This window comes from Alosa alosa, chromosome 16 (genome assembly GCF_017589495.1).
Source record: "Alosa alosa isolate M-15738 ecotype Scorff River chromosome 16, AALO_Geno_1.1, whole genome shotgun sequence".
Taxonomy (NCBI): domain Eukaryota; kingdom Metazoa; phylum Chordata; class Actinopteri; order Clupeiformes; family Clupeidae; genus Alosa; species Alosa alosa.
In genome coordinates, this window is record NC_063204.1 from 3,562,749 (window position 1) to 3,582,579 (window position 19,831).

Here is a 19,831-nt window from a genome sequence, read left to right on the forward strand (position 1 = left end):
TACATAGTTGTTAGCACTGTGAGGGAACACACACACACACACACACACACACACACACACACATACACACACACACACACACGCACACACACACACACACACACACACATACATACACGCACACACACACACACACACACACACATACATACACACACACACACACACACACACACACACACACACACACACACACACACACACACACACACACACAGAGAGAGACACACGCACAGAGAAAGAGAGAGAGACACACACACACACAGAGAGAGAGAAAGAGACACACACACAGGGCCTGCAGGGTGCAGTCTAGTCCTCTTGCGTGTCCACTGCTTTTCAAAGCACACCAGCTGTGGGCTACTCTCTTTCTCTTACTCTCTTTCTCTCACTCTCTCTTTCTCTCTCTCTCTTTCTCTCACTCTCTCTCTCTCTTTCTTTCACTCTCTCTTTCTCTCACTCTATCTCTATCTATCTCTTACACTCTCTTTCTCCCTCCTTCTCTCTCTCTCTCCTTCTCTCTCTCTCACTCTCTCTCTCTCTCCATATTCTCTTCATACACGGGGCATTGTACTGGGTGACCGTATGGTCATCTCCGTATGGACTGCTCTACATACTGAGCGCCGTGCTTAGTAGTCGTACTGTACCGTCCAAGAAGACATTCAGCAACTCACAAATACATCCATTCAGCAACTGACAAATACATCCAGTGTTTCTTGAAGAGGCTCAAGGTGATGACCAGTTTAGTTCATCTGTGGGTGTTCTGAAGTTAGTAAAGTACTGGTAGTCATAAAGAGTGGGTGTTCTGAAGTTAGTAAAGTACTGGTAGTCATAAAGAGTGGGTGTTCTGAAGTTAGTAAAGTACTGGTAGTCATAAAGAGTGGGTGTTCTGAAGTTAGTAAAGTACTGGGAGTCATAAAGAGTGGGTGTTCTGAAGTTAGTAAAGTACTGGTAGTCATAAAGAGTATAGCATCCTGCTTCTCTGCCAAAGGAGCTGTTTTTTATTGAGTGCGTTAATGGATATTAAGTGACTGAGCGCCGTGGGACTGTGGCAGGAAGACGTGTTTAGGCTCCACTCTTCGCTAGCTTCCTTCAGTGTCACGTCTGTATTCTGTGTGGGCCGGCCAAGTTTGTCTTTAAAGTGGAAACTTCAAACGGCGCGTGTAGTCACATCGCATGGCGTTAAGAGCTACATTATTGCTGTAAGCATGGACGGCATGAAGCTGCTTAAAGCGCTGGTGTGTAGGCAGAGCCGGTGCGGTGACAGGGGAGGTGGAGATTATGTCTGCTCGTCTGATTGCAGTGTCTGCCTGGTGTGCTTTGCTATTTCGGTAGGAAAGCTGGAGAACGGCTGCATTGAGGGGGTGGTGTGGTAACCTTGATGTGATCGAGGCTGTTCATGCACGCACCCAACACACATACAGACGTACCCTAACACACACACACACACATACACACACACACACACACATACCCTAACACACACACATACAGACATACCCTAACACACACACACACACATACACACACACACACACACACACACACTAACACACACACACACACATACATACATACATACCTTAACTCACACACACACACACATACACGCACCCAACACACACACACACACACACACACACACACACACACACACACACACACACACATATACACACACACACACACAAACATACCCTAACACACACACACACACATACCCTAACACACACACATACAGACATACCCTAACACACACACACAACACACACACACACACACACACATACACACACACACAAACATACCCCTTTAACACACACACACACACACACATTACATACATACATACTCTTTAATCCACACACACACACACATACATGCATCTAACATACATATAGATATAACACACACACCCACACACACACACACACACACACACACACACACACACACATACACACACACACACACACAAAACATACCCTAACACACACACACACACACACACATACATACATACCTTAACTCACACACACACACACATACACGCACCCAACACACATACAGACATACCCTAACACACACACACACACACACACACACACACACACACACACATACACACACACACACACAAACATACCCTAACACACACACACACACACACACACACACACACACACACACACACACACACACACACACAAACATACCCTAACACACACACACACACACACACATACATACATACCTTAACTCACACACACACACACATACATACAACCCAACACACATACAGACATACCCTAACACACACACACACATACACACAGAGACATATCCTAACACACACACACACACACACACACAGAGACATACCCTAACACACACACACACACACACACACACACACACACACACACACACACAGACATACCCTAACACACACACACACACAGAGACATACCCACATTACACACACACACACACACAGAGACATACCCTAACACACACACACACATACAGACATACCCTAACACACACACACATACAGACATACCCTAACACAGCGGTCCCCAACCACCCGGTCGGGCAGAGCCTACTTAACATGAGTTTAAAAAAAAATGCATGCAAACTAAACTAAATTTAATTCAAGAATAATGTCAATGCTTTTACATGGCATAGGCCTATATGCAGTTGTTTGATTGCACGCGATGTTTGCATTTTGCAAGGTCTATTTTCTGTCTGTTCTCTACTTCAACACTTTTATATTGCCTTCAGCTGCTTGTGCAGCCTCAGGTCATCTCACTCACTTGATCAGTTCTTGGCTTAACGGTAGTGTCACAACGGTTAGCTAAACTGCTGAATGAGCAACAAAAAAACAAGCATCTTTAGCAGGTCACTGGCCAGCGTGTTTCAGTTAAGAGAGTCGCTGCAGAGATTTCTACAGAAAAAGGTCATCGTTAGCTGCACATTTTAGTGATGAGGACTGGGTGGCAAACTTCGTATACCTGTGTGGGCATATTCGCTTGCTTAATGACCTCAACCTGTCACTCCAGGGGAGAATGACTCACTGTCTTTAAACTGGCAGATAAAGACGCTGCATTTAAAGCCAAGCTTGATTTGTGGGGACCACGAAAGTGGACCGGGTGTATTTAATATGTTCCAAACAGTAGTGGGGGTTTTGGGGAGAGAGAGACTGAGGCAGGGCCTTTCTCTTCAGCTGCTGTTTCAAGGATCACCTTGTTGCCTCCCTCAAATGAGTTTGATCGTTACTTCCCATCCTCCAAAGATCCACGGTGCAAACCAATGAGTGGGTCCCAAACCCATTTTGTTAATATCTCGAATAGTCCTAACTTGTCAGTGCAGGAGGAAGAGCAGTTGATCGAAATTGCAAATGACGGTGGTCTTAAGAGTGTCTATAAGGAAACCTTCTCTGGCGGGTTTTTGATCAAAAACAAAGCAGAATATCCCTAGAGATAGCCGTAAAGCGTTGAAAACGCTTCTACCATTTCCCACCACCTATATATGCGAGGCCGGTTTTCGCAATGACTGCAACTAAGACCAAATTGTGCAATCGACTGACATTTCAAACACACTGAGGGTGTCACTGTCTTCCATCATTCCATAAGCAGGGCTCCCACTGATTATATTCGTAATCCACGCTTAGTTCCCATATTTTGTTCCCATATTTTGTTAAGCATGTTCACACTTATAGATGTGGCTTCAAGTTGTTCAATATTCATAGTTCATATTGTTCAATTTTTCACTTCTTTCAAGTTCACGTTTTTCACATGTTTAAGAGATCGTTACCGGGCCACTGTTCATACATAACTGGAGCTTAGTTCTTTTCAAGTAATGCATGCACAACACATAAGGGAACATTGAACCCCTGAACCCCCCGGGGTCCGTGAAAAAAAAAATAGGAATCAAACCGGTCCATGGTACATAAAACACCCTAACACACACACACACACACATACAGGCATACCCTGAAACACACACACACACATCTCTGTGGGATGTCTTCACACATTATACACTGTGAAGGCCCTGTATCAATGTTTGATAGTCTTCCGATCTAGAATCTTTACTTAGTGCCTTTGATATACTGAGGGAAACAGGGTTCAAACAGGAAGTGGAACTAGTGAAGGATATAAAACTGTCTCATGTTTGTCTCTGACGCTGCTGCGATGCCATTCACAGTTCTGTGCACTACTCCCACTCTAATGAATCATTGACAAGGACCCTGTCCTGAATCCTTGGATGTTGCGGTGTGTGTGTGTGTGTGTGTGTGTGTGTGTGTGTGTGTGTGTGTGTGTGTGCGAGCTCAGTGAAGTGTGCCCCTAGGTTTGTTGTATTCATGTGTGATAATTGTTTGTGTGTGTGTGAGGCAGAGAGAGAAATAAGTGTGTTTATGTGTGTGCTGTGTGTGTATGTGTGATGTGTGTGTGTGTGTGCTGACCTCTCTGCTCTGCTGTGTGTGCTGTGGTGTGTGTGTGTGATAGTGTGAGCTGAGCTGACCTCTCTGCTGCGTGTGTGTGTGTATTGACCTCTCTGCTGCGTGTGTGTGTGTGTGTGCAGGGCAGACGCCACCAGCTGGATGTGAGCACAGGGCTGGAGGGAGCGTGGTGCAGCCTGATCCCCGTCGGATCGCCCTGCCGCACACACACCACCGGCCTCAAGTGGAACCTGGGTGAGTCGGCACACACATCACACATGCGCACGGACCACCCTACACACACATCACACATGCGCACGGTCCACCCTACACACACATCACACATGTGCACGGTCCACCCTACACACACATCACACCAGCACACGGTCCACCCTACACACACATTACACATGCGCATGGTCCACCCTACACACACATTACACATGCACATGGTCCACCCTACACACACATTACACATGCGCACGGTCCACCCTACACACACATTACACCAGCACACGGTCCACCCTACACACACATTACACATGTGCACGGTCCACCCTACACACACATCACACCAGCACACGGTCCACCCTCACACCAGCACACGTGGTTCCACCTACAAACACATCACACATGCACACGGTCCACCCTACACACACATTACACATATGCACGGTCCACCCTACAAACACATCACACATGCACACGGTCCACCCTACACACACATCACACCAGCACACGGTCCACCATTACTTCTTTCTGACGTGTGAGACTCACCGTCTTCTGACCACACACCGGCACTTCTTTCTGACATGCGAGACCGTCTCTAGACTCACCGTCTTCTGACCACACACCGGCACTTCTTTCTGACATGCGAGACTCACCGAGACTCACTCAGACTTCTGCTGTCCTGAATGCGCGTTAAATCGTTAAGGTTATGCCTGCACGGATTACCTGTGATACTCTGCCCCACCAACTGGGGGGATGCATCGTCGAGCGGAAAGTAGGACACAACCACCAAAGAAGCCTGGAACGCCTGAAGAAAAAGAAGAACGTGGGATGTCGAAAGCACTGAGCCGAAGGAAGAGCTAATGAAGGAAAAAGCACCACGAGTACTTTCGCCTGTCTGCTGGGAAGTTTGATAAGCTGGCCCATCGCATCGCTCTATTTATCATCCACCAGAACACACACAGCACACCTGTTGCTATAGCTGAGAGATTATCTTAGCAGCTAGCCTACTTGCTTATTAGGGTACTTAGCCTATAGCTAAGTGACTCGTGCCGCGAGGGTAGCAATATTGGTGCGATACAAAGTAAAGACATTTTTCTAAACACAGCAGTGTCATGGTAAGAAAGAGTTGTGCGTACAGATGTCCTCAATTAAATTTTTATTGAGTCTTCACACCTGCCTCATACCAAAAAGTATGAACCAAAAACCTGTAATTATGACGTGTCAATAAAAGTAGCCTAGGTTATTCCTTCAATTATTATTATTATGATAACGCATTATCCAGTGTTTACAGGCGAGTTTCAAGATTTGAATTCAGCATTGTTCAGGAGTCTCAGACAGGAAGCGAGTGGGAGAGAGAGTCGGGGTGGGATCCGGAAAGGACCTCAGGGCGGGAATTGAACCCGGGTCGCCGGCGTACGGTGCAGGTGCCCCAGCCAGTCACGCCACGGCCAGGGCTCCTCTCTTCTTTCTGACGTGTGTGCACATGCCCCAGTTGAAGTCGTCTGCTCTCACATTTAAAACGTGCGCGCTCAGGGAGCATGAAATGGTTCACACAGAATTGTAAAAGCCATCAAGCCAGCGCTCTCGCCCTTAATCCATCATCTGAGCGTTATGTAAGAGCAGTGTGTGTTTACGTCTCCTTGGACTGTCAAGTAATTCATCCACAGCACAGTATCATTTGAAATGCACTGGTGAACTCACAACACACCCAGACTACAACTAATTTCATCCTTACACTGCCTCTCACACACACACACACACACACGTTTGAAAGACACCCACGGAACAGTGTGTGCGTTTAAGGTGAGGAGTGTAGCAGACTCTTGCATGGCTGGAGTCGTTGGACAGACGTTGAAGGGCCTTGAAGCAGCGCTCCCACTTTAATGGGGCCGTAGAGACTCGGAGACGGCGTGATGGCGTAGCCAAGACGGAGGTGGAGACGATTCGGGCATGGGGGCATGGGGGCATGGGGGCATGGAGGCATGGAGGCATGGGTGCATGGGGTGCATGGGGGCATGGGGTGCATGGGGGCATGGGGGCATGGGGGCATGGAGGCATGGGGTGCATGGGGGCATGGGGACATGGGTGCATGGAGTGCATGGGGGCATGGGGACATGGAGGCATGGGGTGCATGGGGGCATGGGGGCATGGCCGATGTGACAGATGTCTGACTTAAAACACACACAGGTGAATCCCTGCATACAAATGCAAAAGAGACTCAAATTCAGCCCAATTTCTGAGTGCAGTACCATCATGAGACGAGACCCCACTTGTCGTGCTCGTGTGTTGTCGTGCTCGTGTGTTGCTGGGCTCGTGTGTTGCTGGGCTCATGTGTTGTCGTGCTCGTGTGTTGTCGTGCTCGTGTGTTGCCGGGCTTGTGTGTTGTCGTGCTTGTGTGTTGCCGGGCTTGTGTGTTGTCGTGCTCTTGTGTTGTCATGCTCGTGTGTTGCCGGGCTTGTGTGTTGTCGTGCTTGTGTGTTGCCGGGCCAGTTCTGACCGCACAGTCCGGCTAGCGGGATGCTAATTTGCGGCTAGTGGGATGCTAATTTGCGGCTAGCGGGATGCAGAGATGGGAAGTTACTGAAGTTACTTCGTAACTGTACTATATTTTTTAGATATTTTTACTTTACTTTACTATTTATTTTTGAGGCGACTTTTTACTTTTACTTCTTACATTTTAACACGAATATCGGTACTTTTTACTCCTTACATTTTAGAAAACTGGCTCGTTACTTTAGTTTCAAATAATTTCAGTGGAGTTAGCCTACCGTTATTATTTTTTTAGCAGCCATCATCAATAAGCGGATGGAAAATATAAGTTGCACTTGGATCTAATCCACTACAAGATGACTCAACAGATTTGGGCAGCATTCATTCGCGGCAAATCATTACAGCTTGATGGCAGTAATGTTAGCACATAGGCCTAGTAGTATGTCTTAATTAAATTTAGTCAAAAATGCCCTCATCCTCTCCTCGCCTTTGATGCTTCCCTAACTTCTAGCTGCAGTGTAGCCTATATGCTTAGCAATAAGTAGATGCAGCATTGGGTCTTGAACAGGGATGTAGTGGAGGCTAAACGCAAGTAAACACAGTTTCCACTTCTGAAATTTCAGAAATAGTTATTAGAGTTTAATCTTTTATTAATCTCTTATTAGAGTTTATCCACCTCTCAAAAGAGTTTATTCACCAATACAACTGTTAACATTTAAAAATGTCACTGTATTATCCACAATAACAATATATACACTCATCAACACACTTTGAACCACTTATATTGTTATAAACATTAGACAATAACCTCCACCATCATCAAACATGTTCTGAATGCCTTTTCTAAAAATCTGATACCGCATGGCGCAGTCCACCTTACTGTGATCACAGAACTCATAGTTTACCCACCTCTGATTTTACCACTACATTCCTGGCCTTGAAATATTCACAGGAATCCATAGGAATTAAATATTCATGTTGTTTTATCCAATATTAGTTGTACAGATGTATAGTCCATCTTATACACACCCATGAAGCCAACAAAGAAAATGCAAAAATAGAGACTTTAGTGGAATTATTCCATTTTGTGTAGTCATTCTATATCAGAAAATGACAATCCAAATAGTCTACAGAAATGCATACTTTTATTGTCAGTATACATTTTGGGTAACCAAAAGTCCTATGGGGAGTTTCCATAGGGAATTACAAAACGCATGAGCATACCTTGGCAAATAATGATCTAAAGTACCTTTTTTCACTCTACATAGATCTACTTTTGCACACAGCTTTGCAAGACCTGGTGCTAGGGCTCAGTTGTGTTTCTAAAATCATATGAAGTGACCTAGAGGGCTGAAATGTGGTCAATTCAGAGATGCTTGTTAATCCGGCTGAAAAAAAAAAAAACAATCTTCTAGGCTCTGTAACTCTCTGCCAGTGCGTCCTAACTACAGGATCTTAGCTTTCTAAAGATGTCCAGCATTTGATGGTAGGCCAAAAGAACACCCTCTGAAGTAGGCAGTGCAATGTTGGGGGGGAAAGCCTAGAAATGGCACAACAGGTTATGGGAAGATTTAAAAAGAGAGACTGGCACTCTTGCACTCACATAAAAAATGGTTGTCATTCACAAGACTACTTTTACTTTTATACTTTAAGTAAATTTCCAAGCCTGTACTTTGTTACTTTTACTTGAGTAAAGAAGTTAAATCAGTACTTCTAGTTTTACCAGAGTATTTTTTAACACAAGTATTTGTACTTCTACTTGAGTACTGGAAGTGAGTACTTTTGCCATCTCTGGCGGGATGCTAATTTGCGGCTGGCTGCCCGAAACCTTTCGGACCTTGTGGCCCTGACAGTCTGGCCTTGCAGCCCTCACCCGCCCCACACCCCACACCTCCGCAGTGATGAGAGGAAGTGGACGACGCCCTCTGGAGGTCAGGACTGTCTCTGCGGACAGGGTCAGCTCTCCATCGTCCTCCGCCAGCCTCTTATTGCAGATAAGCAGCAGCTCACCGCTCCTGGAGAGTCAGTCTGCTGTGTGTGTGTGTGTGTGTGTGCGCACAGGTGCGTCACTCCTGAAGAGTCTGGATGGTGTGTGTGTGGTGTGTGTGTGTGTGTGTGTATGCGTATGCGCGGGTGCGCCTCAGTCTGCTGTGTGTGTGTGTGTGCACGGGTGCGTGTGTGTGTGTGTGTATGCGCGTGTGCGTCACTTCTGGAGAGTCTGGATGGTGTGTGTGTGTGTCTGTATGTGTGGGTGCGCCGTGGTCTGCTGTGTGTGTGTGTGTGTGTGTGTGTGTGTGTATGCGCGGGCGCTCTACTCCAGTCATGCTCAGACACAGAAGAACCAAAGGGGGAAACGAAGTGCTGTGACCGCTGCGCTAACACTATGGCATTAGTCTGATTCGTTAATTATCATGTCTCGCTTTGTTCCAGGAAGCAAGTTAAGGCTGCACAAATGAAACATCTCACTGTGTTGCTACTTTTTCCTCATAACAATGTGCCGGAACTCACCAACATGAAAGTTGCCTCTCTCGGCAGTTTTACTCTCCCCACAGTTGCCATAGAATGAATGAAGTTGTTTATCATTGTCATTGGGCTTACATAGCAGTTTTAGGTGGGAAGTAGCTCCATAAGAAGGCTTTTGCAGCCATTGCGGTTTATGAATTGGTGAGCTGCAGAGCTTCACTGAGTAGACTGTACCCATATTAACATTGACATAACATTTGGCCAGCCCCCCCCGATGACAATAGCTTTGTGTGGCAGGATCCCAGAGCTCTTTAATATTATTGGTTTGAACAGCTAATATCTCCAGTAGCATGAGTTCAGAGGGAATTGTCTATGTTGTCTGACGTTTGATATTGTTTATGATGAAAACAGTGCAGCAGTATGCTGACTGATGAATAAATCATCTGAGAAATACTAAACCTCACTAGCAAGCCTGTGAGGTGTTCTGCTGTTCTTACCCAGGGGCTTATTTTAGTTGAAATGTTCGAGTTACACACACACCACACACACACACACACCTGGTGGAGCTCTCTGTATAAATGTTGAAATCATCAATGAGACTTTCTTTCCAAATACATTGACAAACAGAGTCTCACAGCACGTTTTCCTTTTACTCCATAGACTTCTATCATTACTCCACAGAGTGCCTAATTGATTAGGGTTAGAAATTGATTCCTTTCCCCCAATTTGCATAGAGTCGTGATTTGAAAAGTTAAATAAGCGTGGATGAACCTCAAGGCTGCAGCGCTGTTCATTTATTGACCCGTATAACTCTAGAAGGTGTGTGTTTAGCAATGTGCAAAACCGTGCCAGTTTGTGTGGTCTGATTGAAGACAGATGCCAGGGGCTACACTGACATTTATTTTTATAGGATGCCTACTAGCTGGCCCAGCTATTCTTCTTGGGGTCCGACAGTACAACAATTATAATTAAACAATAATATAATAATAAGTGGGTATTAGAACCTTTGTAGAAAAGATCGTTCAGTCGGGTTTTGTTATTTAAAATGGTCCAAGTTGAGATTAATGAAGCTTTCAGCCCATCCCCGTCTTTTAACCAGTGTAAGAGTAAGTGGATGTTTGTTTTATATGGACATTTGAGAACAAGTCGTGTTGCATAAGGAATGATTACAACCAAATACAATACTCTTAGTTTTTGATGTTATCGGAAAGTTACCTATTTCTACCCGTGCCCTATTTTCGTCCTTTTACATGTATGTGTCACTTAATATTCATTTCTATAGACGGTGGATTTCTAAAGAAACGCAGGCATCCACCCCATAAGTGTATCTAAATTAGCTGTGTACCAAAAATGACATTGTACTGTACAGTGACTCAACGAGCTGTAAACAGTGTTGTAAGGCTGCGTGTACAAAACCGCTTGGAGCTCCAGTGGGTGGAAATAGGGCACCCACCGGCCCGGCACCAAACTCTGAGCACGGTAAACAAACTCTGAGCACGGTCAACAACATCGGATTCTGTTCAAATCTACAGACCTATGGCTACTTAAAAATGTAAGGTTCATTTATCAAATGTTATTTTGAAGTATTAAAAAATATCTTTCTTTTAAAATGTTCAGTCTACTACTCTCCGACCGTTGGTATTTATAGACAGAGCTGACGAGCAAGATGCCACTTCCTAACACACTGCATATGACACGAGGAACACACACATGTGTAGAACACACTTGTCAGTCATCTGGAGTGTCTTGTGTACTACTTATACTCTTACTGAATTAAATTCAAAAAGCTTACGCTCTCTCCCTTTCTCTCTCACACACACACACACACACACACACACACACACACACACACACACACGTGAGCCATGAGAGCCTAATAAGACTGTCCATGCAGAGCGCCTCCACAGTAGTTGCAAATCAGGAGAGCCCAGAGTACACGCACGTCGGCGGGGGAGCCGCTGCCCCTCACGGGCCTTCATTTCCCTCTCCTTTGAGATAATCACCTGCCCTCGGCGGACGTTTTAGTCGGTGCCTCGTGCATTACTCTCAAATGAACTAATGGGGTCCCCTAAAAGCAAGGTCGTGTCCTGAGACTAGCTGTGAGTGCAATGCAGCGACGCCTGACCTGAAGGCCTGTGTGTGTAGCAAGGCCTTCAGCAACTCAGCCCACAGAATCACACAACACAAAGTCCTCAGCAGCTTGATACTGCTTCGTATTAGTCCAGTTAATCTAACAGCCCTGCGGTCACTACTCGTACCCTGCCATGCTTGATTGGTTCTCCATGGTGAAATGGATAAAGGAATTCATATTTTGCTCTATTTTAAAGGGGGGGGGGGGCAATAAAAGCTTCTTTGTCACTATAACTGTGTTTTCGGTCAAAATGAGAAGCCATTTGTAACGGCTCTGGCATATTATGAGTGTTTCTCAGTGTTACTGTGATATATTCTGCAGACTTTGAGAGCCATTTAATAAGCAGTGTAAACAAGCACCTCTGTGTTCCTCAATTTGCATAGGCAGTGTTCCAGTGGCCATATTGTGTCCAGTGTGTCACTCCCCGATGTGAGTCGCTACCGGATGTGAGTCGCGCATGTGTCACTTTGCTACTTTGCGACTACCAGTGCTGTTAGCCACAGAATAATCACATTAGCCTACACAGCAGTAATGTATTATTTTGCGTAAGGCATCACATTTTCACAGCATGATCTCTAATGTCAGTTCTAGATTAGAGGCTGAAGTAGCCTGCTAGCGAGAGACTTCTGTAATATCAATAAAAATGGACCTACATAACGAAGTTTGTTCACTGCTGGCAAGTAAGCAAGTAAGTAATCAATCAAGCACAACAAAGGCTGTCACTTGAATGGCGTTCGCTAGCGTTAGCAATCAAACAATCTTAGATAGCTAAAACGTTTTTGAAACAGAAAAGTTAATTATTTTATGGATTTCAGTCGGATCCCTGCCGTAAAACCTATCAATCTGAGCATGCGTGACTCACATCGGGTAGCGACTCACATTAGGAAGATGTGGCTTGTAGAAAATGGGTTCAAAACTTACATAGCTGAATGTAGGGCTATGGGATTGGTCATATTCCGAGAAAATTTTCATTTCTCCCATAGGAATACATGGACACTGGACCTCCCGCTAGACTCCTAAATGGGCGTGACAGCTTCGAACCCTACGTCACAGCGTGCCAGAATTTACCCTCTTATGAATCGTTTCGCTTTATCAACCGTCTCTGGTCCAGTGTTCGAGTGGCCATATAGTGTCCAGTGTTCCAGTGGCCATATTGTGTCCAGTGTTCTAGTGGCCATATTGTGTCCAGTGTTCCAGTGGCCATATTGTTTCTTTAAATCAGGTTTCATCTGACAGCCCTGGTGTCAATGTGAGACCATCTCTAGAACGGCTTCTCTAAAGACTTTTAGGATGTGCTGAAGTAGAACAAATGAAGCAAATCTCTTTGAGAAATGACAATGACATTGAGGAGAGGCCAGATGGAGGTTGTGGACAATTCATTAGCTGTTGTTTAATAGCAGACGCGCTGACACGCGCGCTCCTTAGTGGCTTAGCGGCCCCTGCAGCTCGTTGGTAGTAATAGATCTGTAATGGAACGACGTTATGGGCCGTTGCTGCTTTATCCCTAAGGGGACTGGCGTTGCGGGGAATCAAGGCTGACTATTAAAGGTTGTCATAAGGCTACGAACAGGATGCATTACTGAACGCTACTTCGGGGTTATTGACAGAAGCAACGGCAGCCTATTCAATCCCTTTTAAAGGGAATGAAATGGGGGGGGGGGGTGCATGATCCGTGCGAGGCTGATAGAGGTTATTCCCTGGCCATGGGATGCTTCTCAGCGACAGCACTCTGCTAACCGAGATTGCATTATGATGCACCACACTTTTGTAAACTCTCAAACTAAGGCTCCTGCTTTTTTTTTTTTGTCTTGTTGCTCAACCGAAAAGAAAATGAAGACCTTTATTAAAACTGTGAGAAGACAAGCCCCAAAAGGGCGACCACGTTGTGAGGTGCATCAGGTGTTGTCAGGTGTTATTAACTGTCGGCACGTACTATCCAGTTACAGGAAACAAATGAGCAGCTTTAAGGTTCCGCCTCGTATGTGCACGTAATGTGTGAACAGGGGAATTGGAAAAGCCGTGCAGGATAAAGGATAGAGGCGCGTGTGATGTTGTCTACGCATCCTACTGAGTCCTATTTGATTCCTGCCAGATTGCCCCTGTGTCTCCCTCCCCCTCCCTCCCCCTCCCTCCCCCGTGGACGCTGTGTTTAAAGGCTGCAGCAGGTCTGAGGCCCATGGAGCTGCACATCCAGAGAGAATGTGCTCAATTTGGGCCCCATTCAATATGCCCTTGTGTGTACGTCTACCTGTGTGCATGAATACATGTGTTTATGTGTGTGTTTGTGTGTGAGTCTGTGTGTGTGTGTGTGTGTTTGTGCCTGTGTGTGTGTGTGTGTGTGTGTGTGTGTGCCTTTTGTGTGTGTGTGTGTGTGTGTGTGTGTGTGTGTGTGTGCCTTTGTGTGTGTGTGTGTGCCTTTGTGTATGTGTGTGTGTGTGTGTGTGTGTGTGTGTGCCTGTGTGTGTGTGTGTGTGTGTGTTGTGCCTGTGTGTGTGTGTGTGTGTGTGTGTGTGTGTGTGTGTGTTAGAACACACTCCCCCGTCGGGTGCCTCTGAAACATGATGGCGCTGACAGCATCAGAGAGGCAGGTGAGACTCCTGGAGGGAGACGTTCTTGCTCTCTAATGACCCCTCAACAGCTAGATCTCCCCCACATTTGGCCCCTCCCTCTATTACGTCCTCCATTATTGGTTGGGTGCGGGGGGGCAGATTGTCTACACAAAATAGGGGTGAAGAGTGGAGGGGGCTGGGAACATTGCCTTCAAAGCTGTCAGTTTAATTTTCTAACCGCCAGCTCTGTTTATTTAAGACACATCCCGAAAGAGATCTGCTGGAGGTAATTGGCTGAGCTCGACATGCTCAGTCATTTGGGCCCCCTGGCGTCTCCACTCTTTTAGCGCTCCGCCTGTCTGCAAGGCTTTCAAATCCAGTCCAATGCAGAGCACGCGTCTCACATTGTAAACCAAATTTAGATAATCTGCACCATCTGAGCAGACTTCCACAGATGCATTTTATTTCTTCTTTTTTTAAGTGTTGCTCAAAGGTCTGTCGGTTTTCAATGGATATGCTGCACTTGAGCTTTTTTTCTATTCTTTGCCAACCTAATGGAGCTGTTTCCTCCCTTTAGAAAATAACTGCTGAGTCGTCCATCACAACATGTTTACGATTGTGCATTTAAACATCCTGCAAACGTTGCCAGTAAGCTTTAAATTGACTGCCCATCACAAAAACTTCTGCTGTAGTATTACACAGAAAGCAAATGTAAATAACCCAGTAGTAAACCCTGACGTCCCATCACACCAATGTTAATGAATAGGTCGACAGGTTCCATTTTTTCAGTGGGTGCAAAACAATGTCTCCTGACAAATGTACTGACAAATGCTAAACTCTGGATGGGGGATGTGAGCTTAACTACGTACATGATGATAGCCTTCTAGTGTAAAGCAAAGTGACTGAAAGAAAGCTCCGTCATTCTCCAAGTCCTAATTGCAGATGCCTACCCCTGATAGACGTGAGGGGTCATTTGCTTGATATAATAGGCTGTGTTGCTTTATACGATTGTTAACTTCCCTCTCTAGCAGATGAAAGGAATACCATTAACATGGGGACCTTCCTTTGCAGTTACAGACACAGTGGGATTGCCTCCTGCAGTGTCTCATAGTGCAAAGAAGAGGACAAACAATGGTCTAGACCTTTCCTTGCTGCACCAGCGCTGGCTCCTGGTAGCCTTACTGCTGCCAAGAAGCTTATAGCACAGAGATGGAAAGCACCTCAAATCTGTGGCCATGCATGGCGCTTAGGCTAAAAACATTCATTTATGGTCATCTTTTATTGACAGTATGTGGGGATAGTAGCCATGGCCTTATGGCCCCTTTCTGCTTACTCTCCAGTATGTGGGGATGGTAGCCATGGCCTTATGGCCCCTTTCTGCTTACTCTCCAGTATGTTGGGATGGTAGCCATGGCCTTATGGCCCCTTTCTGCTTACTCTCCAGTATGTTGGGATAGTAGCCATGGCCTTATGGCCCCTTTCTGCTTACTCTCCAGTATGTTGGGATAGTAGCCATGGCCTTATGGCCCCTTTCTGCTTACTCTCCAGTATGTTGGGATGGTAGCCATGGCCTTATGGCCCCTTTCTGCTTACTCTCCTGCTTTTCATCTTCATTCCTAACTTGGTATATCATTTGAGCTGTTTTAATTAACCGAAATGTCTTTCTTTTGGGCTGGGGTGGGGGTGAATGTGGTTGAATGTTGTATGTTGTCTTATTTGTTGTCTTAGATGTATTTCTGTTTGTTGCTTGTATGAATTATAAAATACAATAAAAAAAACTTGATAAGAATTCTTGAATTGAATTTCTTGAATTGAATTTCTTGAATTTCTTGAATTCTCCCATGGGGATCAATAAAGTATCTATCTATCTATCTATCTATAACAAAAAAAAAAGACAAACCGAAATGCCAGTGTCTCTCTTGTAAACATAATGAATAGGTCCATGCATTTGTTTGAACATAAAAACGGGAGTTATATGCCAGTGAGAGAAAACAGGGAAAAAAGTCAAGGATAGTTGCTGGAGCAAATTAATATTCTAATCACTAGCTGACACAAGAACAAGCAGGGTTGTAGCGGTGTACGACAGCTGGTGCTTCTGTGCCTTTTTGATGTTTTATGCAGGACTTTGTGGTTTTGCAGAGAGAAGGGAGATTCCATTCAGCGACATGTTTATTGACGACCCGTTATAGTTGTGGTTATAGTAGCTTAGCAATAAAGCTAAGCATGATCAATGGCGCATCCGTCTCCAACACCTTAATCATCCACATCTGAAAATGATGCGCCGCTGCACGTCACAAGCACAGAAAACAACTACTAATGCGGGTGACATATGTTTGCATTGCTTTACTGTGAGAAATTTTCCCCCCGTCTCATTCTCCCTGTATTTTATGTATAAACAGCAGTCTCAGTCAGTGCGTCCACTGCATGTCTCCAAGGTATCGATTTCTTTTTTGTGCTTGCTCTAACAAGCTCTAAAAAAATGAAACCTCTGCTTTGAAAAATTAGGCCTTCCAATTTCCTCCTGTTTATTTTTAATTAAAGCCTTTGTGTAATTTGCTCTAGCGGAACCCTGGGAGAGCCTGAAGGTGTCGGGGGCCGTGGTCACTGAGCACAGTTGCCGAGGTCAGCTGAAGGTTTCCTCGCCGTCGCCAGAGTCCTTTTAGGACCCTGATGTTAATCTTTATTCCCTGCGTCTGGTTCGACAGGAGAGGAAAATACCTTGCAGCTTATACCTCAGTTTGCTATTATACCCACCAGCCACAACACAGACTGGGGATTATGGTTTGGGACTCCGCTTTTGTGGAAAAGACTTTTTTAAATGTCTGTTTGGTCTAGCCTGTATCCAGGGGTTTACTCCACTGAGAGACTGTGCTGAGGCCAGATATATATTCCATGAAATGGCTAAAGCCCACATGCAAATCGGATCACACATTCATTCTGAATCTAGAGTGTATTGCCTCTTGGGCTTTCATTTGGAAACATGGTAAATTGGGAAACGCTGATTAAGGTTCTTTAATCACTGTTGTAGTGTTCGATGTTGTGGTGCAATAGAGGATGCAAAGTTGGAGTGAATTGATGTGGTTGGTAAATGACTTAATTGCTTAATGGCATGGTAGCGTTTTGCTTTTTTGACATGTGAAAATGAACATCCATTAAGTGCTCAAACAGCTGGTTGTTTCCAAATGGTGTGTTGTTGGAACATCAAGCTGTACGTAAAACGAAGCTGAAATCTACTCGAGGCCCCGTTTTCCCCACAGTTTGGGCTTTCTGATGGTGCTAATTACAGAGTGCTGTTGAGACACACAGAGTTTCAGTGGCCATTTGAAACATGCCGATATGCTAACCCCACACATTTGTGCGACACATTAATTAAACTATTTATCACTCTGTGGTCAATTATAATGAACTGATTACTCCCTGAAGGCCCAAATGTGCATAAGCTAGTGTTGAAATATTGATTGCTGTGATTTTACCAGCTGTGGGGGTGGTTATTAGGTGGAAACGGTGAAGCTTCTCTCCTACTGTACATCCCAGATAACCATCATGGATAGTGAGCTTACTGACACCCAGTGGCTCCCATCATGCCAAGCAGGTTGTTAGTAATGCTTGGTCATGATATGCCAAGCAGGTTGTTGGTGATGCTTTGTCATGATATGCCAAGCAGGTTGTTGGTGATGCTTGGTCATGCTATGGCAAGCAGGCTGTTAGTGATGCTTGGCCATGCTATGCCAAGCAGGTTGTTAGTGATGCTTGGTCATGCTAAATGTACAAGACACTTGGCCATCTACAGAGATTTGAGATGAACTACTGGTTCCTGTTTGGAATGAGACTGACATGCAGGTGGAAATGTGAAATGATGTAATCATGTTTTCTTAGCCAGATGCAGTAGAAGGAGAGGAGTCAAAACACCACACAGAAATTCCTGAATAATGCTGTTCGGTCTCTCTTACAGCCTTCAGTAAATTAGGGCTCTATGTAGTGTTGGAACTTTAATACAGCACAGAGACTTCAGCAGAATGCTAAACTATTTGGGATGCTGAAATGGAGAAAGTGTCAAATGATAGCCAGTAGGTCTATTTGCACATCCGAACGACAGAGCGAGAGGGAGGAGAGGGAGCGAAGCCTTGAGCCTCACCAGAAAACGCTCTGACAGCTTTTGTTGAGTCACAAAGTGCTCGTCTCCAAGAGACAACAGCCCCAGCGAAGTGACAGCTATTCAGTCGGACCAAATGCAATTTAACATTGGACTCCTTTTCCAAACTAGAGAGAGCATGTCAGCAGATTTGAAGTTTGCAGTTGGGGTTTAATTGTCATACGAGGCTGGGGGCAGGAGAGGCTTTTAGAGTGTTAATCTGTTTGACAGAAGGTGGTGGCGGATGTCTGTGGGGGTTGGTGTTGACTTCCTGGGGACACAGGAGTAGTTTTCTTACACAAATTCAAATGCACACCTCATTTGACAAACAGCTTGTCTTAAGTGTTTTGAATGAATTCGCAATGTGAACAAAAGTAGCTTTTCTTGGAAAATGGCACATTAGGTGTAGATAAGTAAAGAGGAGAGCACAGCAGCATGTCTAGTCCTTGGCCTGTTGGCCCCATTAGTGCTGCTGGAAGACTGAACAAACGCTGTGGAGTGATCAGCCTACGGCTCAGGCCTGGTGCGGAAATGTCTCCGTCTGAGGAATGAGTCATTGATGCTTTTTTGTTGTTGTTGTTGTCTTTGTCATAGAGCACTTTAAACAAATACCAAACAGTACCAAATAGTAAAAAGGCATGAGTTTTCTTTTGCTGTGCATTTCAAAATGTCCCACTTCTACTTCTAAAAAATGTCCTCTGTGCACTTTGAAGAGCCTGAATACTGACAGTCGACTGGTCTGAATGAAACCTCTTTTAGTTATTCATGCGACGTTTTCCCAGTGAAGCTCTATTAAGGTTATGGTTAAGGTTATGGTTATGGTTAAGGTTGCGGTTAGGGGCTGGGTTTGGTTAAGGTTATGTTCAGTGGTCAACAACAATTTTACCTATTGAACTTGAATCTCAACAGATGATCTGTAAATTCTCTTGAGGAAAGTGTTACCGAAACGTCTGCAGCTGCAGATAGCCACACCTGGCTGCAGATAGCCACACCTGGCTGCAGATAGCCTCACCTGGCTGCAGATAGCCGCACTAGCCACACTTGGCTGCAGATAGCCACACAGATAGCAACACCTGGCTGCAGATAGCCGCACTAGCCACGCTTGGCTGCAGATAGCCACACAGATAGCCACACCTGGCTGCAGATAACCTCGCTTGCCTTTCTCATTTGCTGTCATTGGCAAGAGGTATTATGTATTCCAGAGGTACTGTACCATAAAATGACTGTATAAGCTATAAACTAAATGATATCTGTGATCATCTGTGATAAAAAAAAAAAAACATCAATGCCAATAATATTGACCAAATTTGCATTTTTATTTTACAGATCTGCATTTTATTAGTTGAAAATGGCTCACCATCTGCCTGTCTGAAATGATCCTGAGTCTTATAAGA

The 19,831-nt window shown here is 45.1% G+C and overlaps 1 protein-coding gene across 2 annotated transcripts in view; it reads left to right on the top strand.

Annotated features, from left to right (window-relative positions):
- The window catches only part of tpk1 (thiamin pyrophosphokinase 1), a 69,214-nt gene that overhangs the window by 41,780 nt on the left and 7,603 nt on the right, over positions 1–19,831 (top strand). For both annotated transcript variants that reach the window (XM_048266682.1, XM_048266683.1), the window contains exon 8: positions 4,585–4,696. In XM_048266682.1, the coding sequence (XP_048122639.1) occupies positions 4,585–4,696 (112 nt within the window). The remainder of the gene's footprint in view (positions 1–4,584; positions 4,697–19,831) is intronic.